The sequence below is a fragment of the Aristolochia californica genome, unplaced genomic scaffold (assembly GCF_029961685.1).
Source record: "Aristolochia californica isolate CCGP_79_NKW_82.1479 unplaced genomic scaffold, dmAriCali1.0.hap1 SCAF_14, whole genome shotgun sequence".
Taxonomy (NCBI): Eukaryota; Viridiplantae; Streptophyta; class Magnoliopsida; order Piperales; family Aristolochiaceae; genus Aristolochia; species Aristolochia californica.
This window is the reverse complement of record NW_027181815.1, coordinates 7058423-7071533: the sequence shown is the minus strand read 5'-3', so window position 1 is coordinate 7071533 and position 13111 is coordinate 7058423. Positions and strand designations below refer to the sequence as shown.

Genomic DNA, 13111 nt, shown 5'->3' with positions numbered 1-13111 from the left:
ACCGTTAAAGACCGTTTATAAACTGTTGTTAACTAGACAGGAATCTTAGATTCCTAAAGTTTTTAAACGGAAAAGCTTGGGATTATTTCTCTGATGTAAAAGGATTAATGAAACTTATAATTTAAGGCCGTTGGCTTTATTAGATGTCACAATGCTTATTAGAGAATGCTTAAGACTATATTTTTAAATATGTTTTAATATGAAATTAAAAGAGACTCAGATACCTCTCTATAAAATATTTATATCTGAAAAATCTATTTATTGAATTTCATTTTAATAAAAAGCCACTAAATAACAAAGTTATAATATGTAACCATTTTAATGAAATCTACTATCTTCTAACATCATTTATTAAATACCAAAATACATAAAATAAATTTGCTCACACGCGCGGTTCAGCGCCCACGGGGAAAATGACACGTGGGAGCGCAGTCGCTCGTGACCTTCCCGGAGCCACCAACCAACCCGCTTCTCAGGAGTAAATGGAAAATCGATCGACTCGGTAGCGCCAGGCACACCCGGGGCCGTTTTAGACACGAATACCTGAAACAAATGGCGGTATAACTTCCTTCATTTTGGGCAATCAACAGGGGTAATCTTGTAATTTTACCTGGAGTTTAACAGACTCGACTCTGTTCGGTGCTCGCAGCGAATGGAAACAAACAAAACTTTCCGCACTTCTGGTCTGAAACCGAAAAACGCCCCTCTTTGCTTTCCTCGCAATGGAGGAACTCGAGGTAAGATTTAACCCTAAGTGTAATCTCGATCCTTGGTATTGACTTCGTTTCTCTCTGTTTGCTACTGGGACCGTTGAACGTGAGAGTATCAGATGAACTGTATTAGTTTTCCAAGTCCCAATCAACTGTTTTTCGGTTGTGCTTCTAGTGTTATTGCTTTCATAGTGAAAATTTTTATTTTATTATTTTCTGCTTATTAGTATTCCTCACTTTGGTGTTTCCTAGAAAATGGCTGCTCTTAAAAGGGCATATGCGGATATAATTCTGAACACGGCAAAAGAAGCTGCCGCTCGGATTCTGCTCTCGGAACGAAAAGCTCTCCGTTATCAACAAGAGCTATTTGCCTCAAAAGAAGAGGCTCTTAACACTCTCCTCCGTCTTAAGCAAGTCATGGATTCTAAGGTCATTAACTTTTTTGCTTGTTTGATTAGAACTCCCGTTTCATTTTTTTCTGTATTGATCGAAATCAAATTTTGCCTTTTCGGTAAGAATTTGGCCGTCTTGTTTTCATATTTTGATATTCTATCTTCGTATAGAATGTTTTGCTTTGATGGACGTATTACTTACTTTATCGTGTGCTTACTGTTTGACCCAAGGGAATTAAATTATATGGTTAGTTTCTGTTTGATCGCTTCTTCTCTGGAGAATGTACCTTCTCCCTTGCCAAAAGACTCATGGCTCTGAGGCTAGGTTTTGTTGTTTTCGGATTTTATATTTTACAGTAGATGCTTTAAGATACTTGAGTTCGTTTCATGTCTCTTACATAGATCATTTTACTAAGACTTTGGGGTGGAGTGGATCCGCTGCTTCTGTTTTCTTTGCAGTTTGTCTTTCTTCTCGTGAATTGACTGTAACCCAGTGACAGGACTGACATTTTTATTGAATGGTCTTGCTTGCTCACCACTTTATAAGATTAATAGGTGGTATACCTGTATGCAGTACTTGCGTGACTTGAAGTCCTAGTCTTTTTTGTGGTTTCTTTAATGCCAGCATGTTGCAATTTAAAGAGGTCAAAACACCTTAAAAAAGAAAGAAAGAAAGAAAACTGTCTCTGTTTACTTCTTGATCATGCACTCTGAAATTTATACATTCTCCTCTCTGCCATGTTGACTGGTAAGTGAACAAAATGAATTGTGAAATATCGTGTACTTGAACTTGCAGTTACTAGTATGGCAGGTGGGATGTCATGCGTGCTAAAAGCATCCCCATGCTGTTTCACACTTCAAAATTAGATACCATGAAATTTCATGCCTTGATGCTCTTGCTAAACTGAAATTCATCATCCAAGTTGCTTAATTGTTTTCACACTTGAAATTGAGATACCATGAAATTCATCATTCGAGTTGCTTATGTTTCTACCTTACTTTTCCACTTCAGCTTATTGTGGTCAGTCATGTTATGTGGGGGCCACAATATAGAAAAAGGTTCACCAATTCCAAAGTACTAATTCTGCTATTACCTCTCTTCTTTTGATATTCTAGCTCAATTTTGTGTAATGTTTGGGTATTTGACTGTTCTTGTCCTGAAACTTTCAGTTTCAGCAACAAATTTATATCAGTAGTGCCTACTGAGTCATGTTTCCATAAATGTTTATAATCAAATTGATCTGCACGTAAAAGGCTCTTGCCATAGTCCATAAAATGGTTAAGGTACCTAAGGTAGTCGAAGGCAATGATATTGTAACGGAAGGAGCAACAGCATTTTACCCTTTCAGCAGCAAGGCTAGAAAACATATACTCATTTGAAGTTGTGGGAGTTGCAATTCTGTGATGGCTACCATTGCAAGCAGATAGCCATTTATATTGCCTTTACTTTTTATTAATTGATTTATCTTTTAGGTTCTGGTAAGTAGGACATTGGTTCTTCCCCTTGAAGAGTCTAAAACCAATGCTAAGGCATTCTGCTTTGTGTTTGCAAGCAAGCTTTCAAGAGGTATCCTGCAGCCTGCAGCTTCTTGAAAAACAGGTGACAGTTGTGGAAGGTTCAACCTTATGTAGCTGCAAGAAGTTGAGAAGCCAACTCATGAGGGAGAGGAGGCTTCTTTATTTAGAACTTGTCCTTTTCTCATTTCCAGCTCTGTTTTTCATTTTGGTTGCAGCTTTACTAGGTCATTTGGTATGAGGCTAGCTCTCAGGCCTTACGTGGCTTGTTAAATCTTACTCTTAGCTTATTCTGTTGTCTTAGTGGTGATGCCACATTTGATGTGATGCAACTCTTCACATAAAGGATGTTGATTGATTCAGAGAACTGTGGTGATATGGTTGCTGATATGGTAAAGAAAATTGATGCTCAGGAAAAAAAAAAAAAAAAGAGTAAATGAACAGGATTAAATACACTTGTTAAAATTTTGATCCAAAATATCAATTAGGTCAAACTCTTCCTTGCTCACGTCAAGTGGGCCCTACTCTTCTCATTAGGACACAATCACAATAGTCACAATGGACAAGAACAACCACAATCTTCAATTTCACTAGAAACCAATTCTAATCTTATTCCAAACATCAACAAATAGGGCTGACGCAGGCATGGGTTGTGCATAAAACCAATAGAAGACCCTCTAGGGGCAACACTAGAAACTGCTTAATTAGCAGCAGAGGCCATCAACTAGATGGTTATTGCAGGAAAAAAGAGGGAAAGATCTGACCTTTGCCTCACCAGTAGAAGAACTATTTGAAGATACATTTTGGTAAGAGATAAAAAAATCTTTCCAAAAAAGTGTAGAAGAACTAGCCAAGATCAATCTCTATGGCTCTGATACCATGAAAAGATGTAAGATTGAAATAGGATAAAGAAGAAGTAAGCGAAAAAAGAAGGAGACGAGAGAGGAATAGAGAGGCTCCATTGGTTGAGGGCTCAGAAATGGAGCCCTCCTAATGAAATCACTTAAGCGAAAATTACACTGAAAGGGCATTTCTGCCCCTCATTACAAAACCTCTCATAACTTCACAAATACAAATCAGAATTTAATGAAAATTGAAAACTAGAGTCCTAATATGAAGTCTATAGCTTACTGCATCTTTATGAGAGATATATGAATATGTGAAATGATCAAAATACCCCTACATCTGTATTTTAGCAGATCTGATGGTAAGAGCCCATTGATTTGGTGATGTTATCATTGTTTAGGTAAGCCTGTTAAGTAACATCGATGGGCTCTTACCATCATAAAGTCGTGGACAATATGCTTTTGTCTTTAGGTGGGCTGGGAAGAGATAGGTTTGTATTCCATGAGAGAATTTGTTATGTAATCAAGGAGATCAAATTTGAATTTAATGAGTTAATCTTATTGGCTTTCCCACAAGGGAAGCACCAGCTGTCTGATTTTTTATTTTTTTTGTACAGTGTTAAAAGAGTCATAAATATCAGTTGGTAAAGTATGCATCTGGTGCAGCTCAGTTGAGGAAAGCTAAGTTTATTGATGCATCTGGTGCAGTTTAACTCTGGACAGTTAAGTTTCTTAAAGTTCTAGTGAATAGATTGAAAAGAGAGGCTCTATGCTATAATAACATTGGTATACCTCTATCCAAGAAAGAAGACTTTAAGAGATGTAAATCTTTCTTAATTATCTTGTGCATAATGCTGATTTTTTAAGCTAATTGCTACTTCTCCACATGACAGTTGTAAATCATGATATGCCAGGTTGGTTGTCCAATAGGATTTTTTTTTAATTTTTTTGAGAATAGCTCTATAGGCTATTTGATCCAATAAAAAAAAAAAGGCTTTATGCCATTGCCTGTGCATGAGAGGGTAAATATCCATCCAAGAATACCACTCATCAAGTAACTAATCTCTTGCGATCACTCCCACCCATGATATGACAAACATTGCTGGTCATTGCATTCAATTGTGAGAGAACAAAAGGTCATGCTAGGACCTTTCCATTTGAGTTGAACTCGTCACTCATGGTTGGAAAAGGAGAAAACAACTTCCAGCTACCCTCTTGAAGTTGGCTAGATAATGGACTCACAGCTTAAAGTCTAAATCTCAAGTGGTACCTGAGAAATAAAATTGTTGTCCTGTTGGGCCATGCAAGCTTGAAATGACTCTGTGTGAACTACAACACTGTTTTCCACATGGAAGAGTGATAATCTATGAACATTTAGAAACTTGAATTGGATTTTTGTTTCTTTCTTCAATTGGATTTGGAACCTTGAATCAGTGGCACACCCTTTAATGTTTTATCTGAAGTTTATATATGTCATGATGACAGTGAATATGGTGGCTGGCACCTTTGATATACTCAGCATACTGGCAGTTGCACTATTTCATGACACTTAGTCTTGGAGCTCCACCCAGTTGGATGGTTTGGTTGTTGGGAATGAAGATACGGGCTCTGATCAGAAGGTTTACAATTGCTTACGTGTAATTAGTGGAAAGGGTAGAGGAGGTTGTTACTGTGAGGTGTCAAGTAGCATTATTACTTAAAAACGGACTTTATTGTCCTTAAGACGGATGACACAGGAAGAGATGGTATTGGCACTTAAAAGATGATATAACTTAATTTGGTTTGGCAGAGCTTGCATTGACCTTGCCTGCATAGGTCCCTATCTTGATTTATGGTAGTAATTCAAGCTGGTGCCAAATTGCAAGTTGATCTTATATATATGTTGTTCATGGTAAGCAGCCTTAGCTATTACATGGCTATCATCTCATTTAGGCATGCAGAGGATGACACTACTGCTGAGGTAATTTGGGATTAGAAGCATGAGGTTCCTGTACCAGGAACTAATTGTTACATGCATACGAGGAGTGAATTTGGTCTTTTAGTGGCTAAAATCTCTTTGATCTGGAGACTCATAACCTTGAATTTTAAGATGGGTGAAAAGCAAAAAAAAATTAAAATAAAAAATAAAAAATAAATAAAATGTAGAATGCACTTCAATACAAGAATATTAGGTTGATACCTCTCAAACTGACGAGTTAAAGTTGGCATGCTGAAGGTCCCTATGAATTCAGGTATCTGGGTATATAAAGCCCTTTTTTAAAGAAGAAACAAATTTTGATGGTTTTGAGAAGTGAAATGGTAGAGAAGCTTTTTGAATTTTTTGATGCCTAACTGAAAAAATGAGCTTCTCAAAAATCAAATTTAAAGAAGTGGCATGGGCCTTTGGCTTAATGGTCATATGGGGGGTTTCAAATGTGAGGTCTTGAGTTCAAATGTCACCAGGGGATAAGGGGTTTGTATGTTTTTATGTAATCCATATTAAAAAAAAAAAAAAAAAAACCTAATTTATAGGGTTTCTTTTATACTTTGGTTGTGCTTTATCTAGTCCAGCAACTATTATTCATTTTTTGCTTGATCCATGTAATTGCTGTAAATGTGTTGAGATAACTCTTCTGGTGCTTGGAGCTGAAGAACCCCTTAAAGTTTTACAGTTGTCGGATTTACCTAGTGCAAAACCATTTTTGTTGTTGTTACATTGGACCCCTTTAAATTGGGAGTATCAGGCATTCACAAAGTTGTTTTTTCTCCATTATTTTGATTTATTTGGCATTTTTGGCATTTGGAGACCATATACTCTCTCTCTCTCTCTCTCTCTCTCTCTCTCTCTCTCTTCTCACAGTGGAATAACAAAGTGGTAGGAATTTGTTTTTTAGATTAGTCCTGAGAAGTAAAAGTGCTCCTTTTTGCGCTATAAAGTTGCAAATGACCCCTGCTTAAGTTGTGATGGTTACTCAGATAATTGTGCATTCACATCAACCCATCTTTATCTGGTTTCTTTTTTGGAAGAATGAAGTAGAAATAGTTTCCTCCAACACATATAAGACATCCACAAACAACCAGGAGGTGTATTTCTTTTATGTTGTTGGTCATTGCATCATTCTAAGTGACAATACAATTGCACATCTAGTGACATCCAAACTGAAAAGTAGCACTGAGATACTGAGAAGTTTGCATAGCCATTTTGGCTTTCTAGGCCGCATATGGTGTTGCACAAGGTTAACTGCAATGGCCATGCATGAGTGCAATTTTTCTGGAATGTTTAGTCTTTACAGAAAGATAGTGAGGTGCTGTCCACCATTGTCTAACCAATGATACAAGGCTTGCTTTGATGTGGATGGAGTTCGACTGTGTCTTGACATTCAAAAGTTCAAAGAGTAGCCATTCAAAAAAGTAAAGACTAGTGAGAACTGTTAGAACTAAATTGAATAAATGCTATTGAATAATTTCTGAAGGTTTTTTTTGTTGGAACATTGATTACACATACCCCCAGTTACCCCCATGACCCCCGTGAAATTTGAATTATATAGGTCAAACAAAGAACTGAAACCCCCTTTTTTTCTGATTAAACCACTGAGGCACAAAAAGAGATTAATGTATAAGCATATGAGAAATGCATGGCATAAACTTCCCAAACTTGTATGATGTACTTTATTTTGCATTAAAGTGTTTCATACATATTCCACATTGAGCTGCAAATGCAAAAACTGTATTGTTTACGTGAACAAAAGTTTCCATCTTTTTTATTTGAATGTTGATTACATGCAGACACTTCTATTTCTCCCTGGTGAGACTTTAACTCAAGGCCCCACACTTAAGAACCCCCATGTGAGCATTTAGCCAAAGGCCCAAGCCACACAAAAGTTCCCATCTTGAATGGAAGTTATGGATCCTTCTTTGGTGATGCTAATTTTTTCTTGGAAAGAACCAATTTGACTGAGCTTCCATGATTGACTTCAGTCGGCCAAAACTGTGACTGTATTATACCAAAATTTAGTTCAAGACTGTTTTGTGCTTGATCTGAATTAATTTTGCCAGATCTAGGTGAACACTGAGCTCTAAAATTGGTTTGAAGCTTTTTTGCATTCCATTTCTTGTTTCAGCTATTAAATTCCTTATAAATGTGAAGTTGTTCTTGTTGATAAAATTATATGAAGCCAAGCTTACTCCAATTAATTTATAAAAAGTGAAAATATTGAAAAGGAAGAAGAGGAAAATACATTTTTTCAATTATTGGGAGCTTATAACATATGCTGTGCTTTACTTTAATAAGACATATTTCTTGTGCTTATCCTATCTGCTCAGTAGTTATCATCTGAAGTAGTTGAAGCTTATTATAGTTTTGTGCACTTAGGGGGTCCTATCTGGTTAGTCTTCTCACTTTTACCTAGATGTTATATTTTAAGCGTTGATCTCTTTTTTCTTCATTTAGGTTGCTAAAGCTGAAAAGGCATCCTTTGATCAGACAAGAAAAGTCCATGAGCTTGAAGCTCAACTTAGTGAAGCAGAGGATATTGTGAAAGACCTTCGCGAAGAGTTGAAAAAAGTCCAGGACGAGTTGGATAAGTTGAAATATAACCATGCTGGGGCATTGAGAGTTGAAACAGTGAAAGAGCAAAAAGTAAGTTGTGTGTGTTTTAATACTAAAATTACCAATTCAATGGGAAAATTACTGATTATAACTGCTGCTTCATTTCTGACACAACTATTCTGTAGTCTGAACCAGAGCTGAGTAACCCTGATTTAGCCTCTATAATTATGAGAAGCAAAGAAACTGAGTTGTTTAGAAATGGATGTACACAGAGGATTCGGGCATTTGAACAAAATTTACTGGCAGGAAAAAAGTTGTCTCTTCCTGGACATACATTTGTAGAACATCCTTGTGAAAAGAATGAACCTACCAACAGAGAAGATGAAACTGCTGAGCAAACAAGAGCGTTAACCCCAACTAAGATTGACCATACAGCTAATGGTGCTGTGAGCCTGGAGGGGTTGAGAGAATCTGATAATGAAAAAGGTCAGGTTGTCAAGTTCTTCCAGAGATTTTCTTCTAGACGCAAGAGGGGTAGGTGTACATATGTCAAAAGTTTTGCAGCCGAAGTGAAGCCACAGGAACAGAACAAGGAAGTAGTCCAGCAAGACATTGATTCACATGTTTCTCCAGAGAGTGCTAAAGCCTCAGAGGATTTGAACGTTCACCAAAGTACATCAGCTAACATTGAAGCTAAATCTGAAGAGAATTGTGAGCAGCAAAAAGAGGAGGTGAATGTTGAAGAAACTTCAGTTTGTGAGGTGAATCATGAGAGAGCTGACGTTCCTCTGCAGACAGGTGATTCAAAATACGACAAAACTTGTCAAGCAAATGAAGCTCCTTCTCAAGCTGTTAGTAGTGGACATCTCAAATATACATTCAGGAGGAAGAGGAAGAGAGAACCTTTGAGCAGCCCCAAGGATGAGACCGTTGTAGAGAAGAAGAGTACCTCAAAGTGGAGAGGCAGGGATAAGCAAAATGCCCTTCCTGCTCAAGAAAAACCTAGCTTGGTGATAGAATCTTCTAGAGACAGTCGGCGGATGGTGCAGGTAGCACGTCAGGTAGGTGAATTTTTTAACTAATTCTGCTTTTGCTGTTATTCTCAAACTCTTATGTTTGTGACAAATCCCATGCATGCAACATCTGCAAAAGGAGGCTGTCATTTTTTTGTTGTGTAGCCAAAGTGAAGAAAAACTAGAATGTTGTAGTTAACTGGTCTTTTGACAATTCGTGTATGATGTTTAAGTGATCTACCTAATTATATCTTGATACTCAATTTTTTGCAGCTGATATCATTGTCGGGTAAACGTTGTTGGTAGAGTTGTTTGTTTGTTACCTCCATGAACAGCAGAGAGGGGACTACTTCATTGGCGAGAAAATTTTAGCTATAATGCAACACAAAAACGTCCGGAAATCTGGTCTGGCCTTTACACTGATCAGATCTCCTTGAAGCTGTTTCTGAGGCAGTTGGAGGGGACACAGGCACACAAGATGTTCGTTTCTGTGTAGCTTATTTATGGCAATGTCACGTGGAGCAAGTGACAGAGCTTGAACTTGGTTGGAAGCTGCTTCCTAGAAATAATCCCTTGCGGTTTAATCTATAACATCCTCTGGTAAATGTTGCATTCTTCTTTTTTTGTTTTTTTCTCTCCAGCTCTTATGTTTGTTGTTGAGGGAACTCAATTTATACCTTCCAAATGCGACTTTTGTTAAATTATCTGTGTAATTAAAATGATAAGTGATAGAGGCTGTTTTATCTTCCAATTTGACTAGGATGAAAACTGGGTCGATTAAGAATCTTAGCCCTGACCTGATTTGCTTCATGCGAGAATAGATAAGCCGCCCTTCACCGTCCAGGAACAGGTTTTCTCAGACAACCCGTGGAGGCTTATTAAATGGTGCCGGCAGCACTTGAAAACTTGCCACAGGTGGCCCCCTACAGGCTCTTTGGAAACGAGTGCTGTGCTGGATAAGAACTGAGGATTGAGTTTCTTCTAGGTATTTAGGCATCCCGTGTAGCGCATATCAGATGGATCCATCTGGATTTTCTTATCACTAAATCCAATCTCCTAAAAGTGGGGTCATGATATGATGGTCAGGGTGGGCCCTAAGGGCACGTGGGTTGTCCAAACCAAGGGAAAGGTACCTCTCTTCTCTAATCTGTTGCTTACCAGAAACTTGACTCGGAATGAATCTTCTAGGACCCACTATATCTGCTAATGACGCAGACGATGCGGAGTGATGGTGGGTAGAGTTCCACGAGTAGAGGAACAGTATCTGAACTTGCTTGTTGCAGGTAGGTATATAGATAGGAATCCTCCGATCACGTCACGACTCACGAGGTAAAAGTAAATTGAGGAGGTCACGTCACGTGGGTTGACGGAGTCAAGCGGGGATTACCAAGGGAGGGGATTTCGTCACTAGCTTCGAGTGGAAAGGGTGGCAGATCTGGTAAATCTTGGGCGCGGCAAAAGAAGTGGACTCATGAGTCATGAGACGTTGTTAACCACATCTCACGGCCGCCTCTGACTTGGGAAATCTGAAATCGGATCCCGACATCCAGAAACAGCCTAACTTTACCCCTTTACGAAAGGAGACAAATCACAAATGGAATCTCTCAGCGATCTTGCGGATCGTCGAATAGCGGGTCCGTATCCTGTCCAGTGCGAAAAAGCAGATCGCCTTACTCTCCCACAGATTACGATTTTCTCTTTTTCGTTTATAATGCGACTCTCCCCTTCGGTACTCTCTCCATTACCCGCTCCTCTTACGACCACTGTGTTCACTGTGTTTCCTCCGCTCTAGACGACGCAATTCCTTTAGGTTGTAAGAAAAACTGAAACCTACAGCTGCCAGAAACTATCAAATAAATGGTGGCTTCGCAAGTCTTTCACGTTCTTGCCGTCGACGACAGCTTCGTCGATCGGACGGTCATCGAGCGCTTGCTCAAGATCTCTGCCTACAGAGGTATGCTCATGGCCTCCCTTCCTCGTCTCGTACCGTTAATTTGATTGCTTTTTTACGGATTACTGAATTTCGTTGGTTCATATTCGGGTTTCACCAGTGACTGCTGTGGATAGTGGAACCAGAGCTCTCCAGCTTCTTGGTTTGGACGGAGAGAAAAGCAAGGCTTCTTACGAGGTCAGAAATCGATCCTTGATTCGAACACAATTTAGGAGTTTCTGTTGTGACAAAACTTCCATCATCTAACAGAAAATCTTCTTGTTTTTCAGGGTATGGAGGTCAACATGATCATTACAGATTACTCTATGCCTGGAATGACGGGGTATGAACTCCTCAAGAAGATCAAGGTTCGTCTTTTCATCTTTCACTTTTTCTAAGTTATAATTTCCAGAGAAAAATATTCCTAGATTGTTCCACATACGTAATTTGAAAATCTTCATTTTTAAAGATTAGACTTCAAAGAAGAGAACAATTATTGAAGATTTTGAAAGTTGAAAATTTGAGCTAGGGCCTAGGCCCCCAAATGCTTGAATTAATTGTTACTTAAATTGGTTTACCAAGAAAAAAGGTACACATACTTAATTGACCTTAACCATTTTAACGCTCTAGCCTATCTGCCTACGAGAGCAGAGGATAATAATATCCAAATAGGTATGTCGATGTTAGGAAATTGGAGAGATCCATGGAGCCTCAATCAAACACCTGAAAAGATGTCATAAAATGCCAAGATCGATGCAGATCAATATTTTTTGAAGATTTTTGATAGCTAGACTGGAGGCCAAGAAACACTAAAAAACAAAACAGATTTTTATAACTTGGTCTGTTTTATTCAATACGGAGTATCTCTGCAGAGCTCTTATTCAAAATCTCACTTCCCTTCTGAACAGGAATCCTCGACCTTGAGGGAGATACCAGTTGTGATCATGTCGTCAGAAAACGTGATGGCGCGAATCGACAGGTGATTTTTTATGTCATTCGTAGATCTTCGTTTTCTTCTGTCCAAGTTTGGAAGAGAAACAGCATTTTCAGCCTCATCTCCTTCATCATGTCAAATAATTATTCTGATCAGAATCGTCAAACTTGACAGGTGTTTGGAGGAAGGCGCGGAGGATTTTCTATTGAAGCCAGTGAAATTGTCGGACGTGAAACGCTTGAAGAGTTATTTAAATAAAGGACTCAAAGCAGAAGAAGGAATCGTGGGTCAGGAAGTGATGTCTACGGCAATGGGTGTTGAAACTTTGGAGAACGTTCAATATTCATGATGAATGCCAGACTAGTAAACCATGACTGACCTCGGATTTCGTTTTTGTAAAGCGATGCACTGGGAAAGAGTTTTCCTCCTTTCTTTCCCAACTTAATTCTTTGTTTTTTTTTTTTATGTTTTGTTTATATCTAATGACACATTTTTTAACGTGAGATCAAATAAAAAGGTAGACACGTACAAAAATATATACCTAGTGGAGTGAAGCAAAACAAAAACAGAGAATCGATTTATTATGAAAGTCCAAAAGATCAAAATAATTATCAAGAGATAAAAACAACTATAGAAAAATATAAAACTTATATCGTGAGCAATTATAAAAATTTGAACGGCATACGAGAAACTGATATCAATTTACTAAAATATGGAATTAGTAAGAAAAAGTGTCAACGGTAATCCTTTCGATCCACACAGCGAGTTTACTTGGCCTTGATTCCTCTATGGGTTCCTTGAGACTAGTCAGTTTTCTCATTCTACTACCAACTATGTCCACCCAGAATTCTAGGCCTGTAATTACAAAAAGGTGTCTGTAATTCACTAGTAATAAAAATTTAACATTGCAAGAAACATCCCTTTTTCATAGATGAAAGTGTTGCCATAAAGTTTGTGTCACTAAGAATCTCTCAATAATGAAATTATTAGCTCTTATGCTACTAATGGTGAAAATAATAAAATTAACAATGCGACCTCTTAAACTGATGTGCTTACTTGAAAGTTTGTTATCTCTATACAAAGGAGATTTAAGTTATCGCAGATAATTTATTGTAAAATAAAACTAAGAGAGCACAATTAGGGGTGACATTGAGCCAAGCTATGTCCGACCTTACCTATATTTGAGTTGAGTTTGATTTAAATATTTTGAACTCGAGCTCAAGCTGAGCCTAGGTTCGAACCTA

The 13111-nt window shown here is 38.0% G+C and overlaps 2 protein-coding genes across 2 annotated transcripts; both read left to right on the top strand.

The window, feature by feature from the left end:
- The first annotated feature begins 659 nt into the window (after window positions 1–659).
- On the top strand, window positions 660–9764 carry LOC137950587 (uncharacterized). Its single transcript, XM_068797144.1, has 5 exons — window positions 660–737; window positions 963–1139; window positions 7892–8080; window positions 8176–9051; window positions 9277–9764. The coding sequence occupies exons 1-5, from the start codon at window positions 723–725 to the stop codon at window positions 9307–9309; spliced, it is 1290 nt and encodes a 429-aa protein (XP_068653245.1). The 5' UTR covers window positions 660–722; the 3' UTR covers window positions 9310–9764.
- Window positions 9765–10693: 929 nt separating this feature from the next.
- On the top strand, window positions 10694–12405 carry LOC137949907 (two-component response regulator ARR15-like). The gene is made up of 5 exons (XM_068796150.1): window positions 10694–10957; window positions 11055–11131; window positions 11224–11301; window positions 11842–11912; window positions 12042–12405. The coding sequence occupies exons 1-5, from the start codon at window positions 10861–10863 to the stop codon at window positions 12214–12216; spliced, it is 498 nt and encodes a 165-aa protein (XP_068652251.1). The 5' UTR covers window positions 10694–10860; the 3' UTR covers window positions 12217–12405.
- The last annotated feature ends 706 nt before the right edge of the window (window positions 12406–13111 follow it).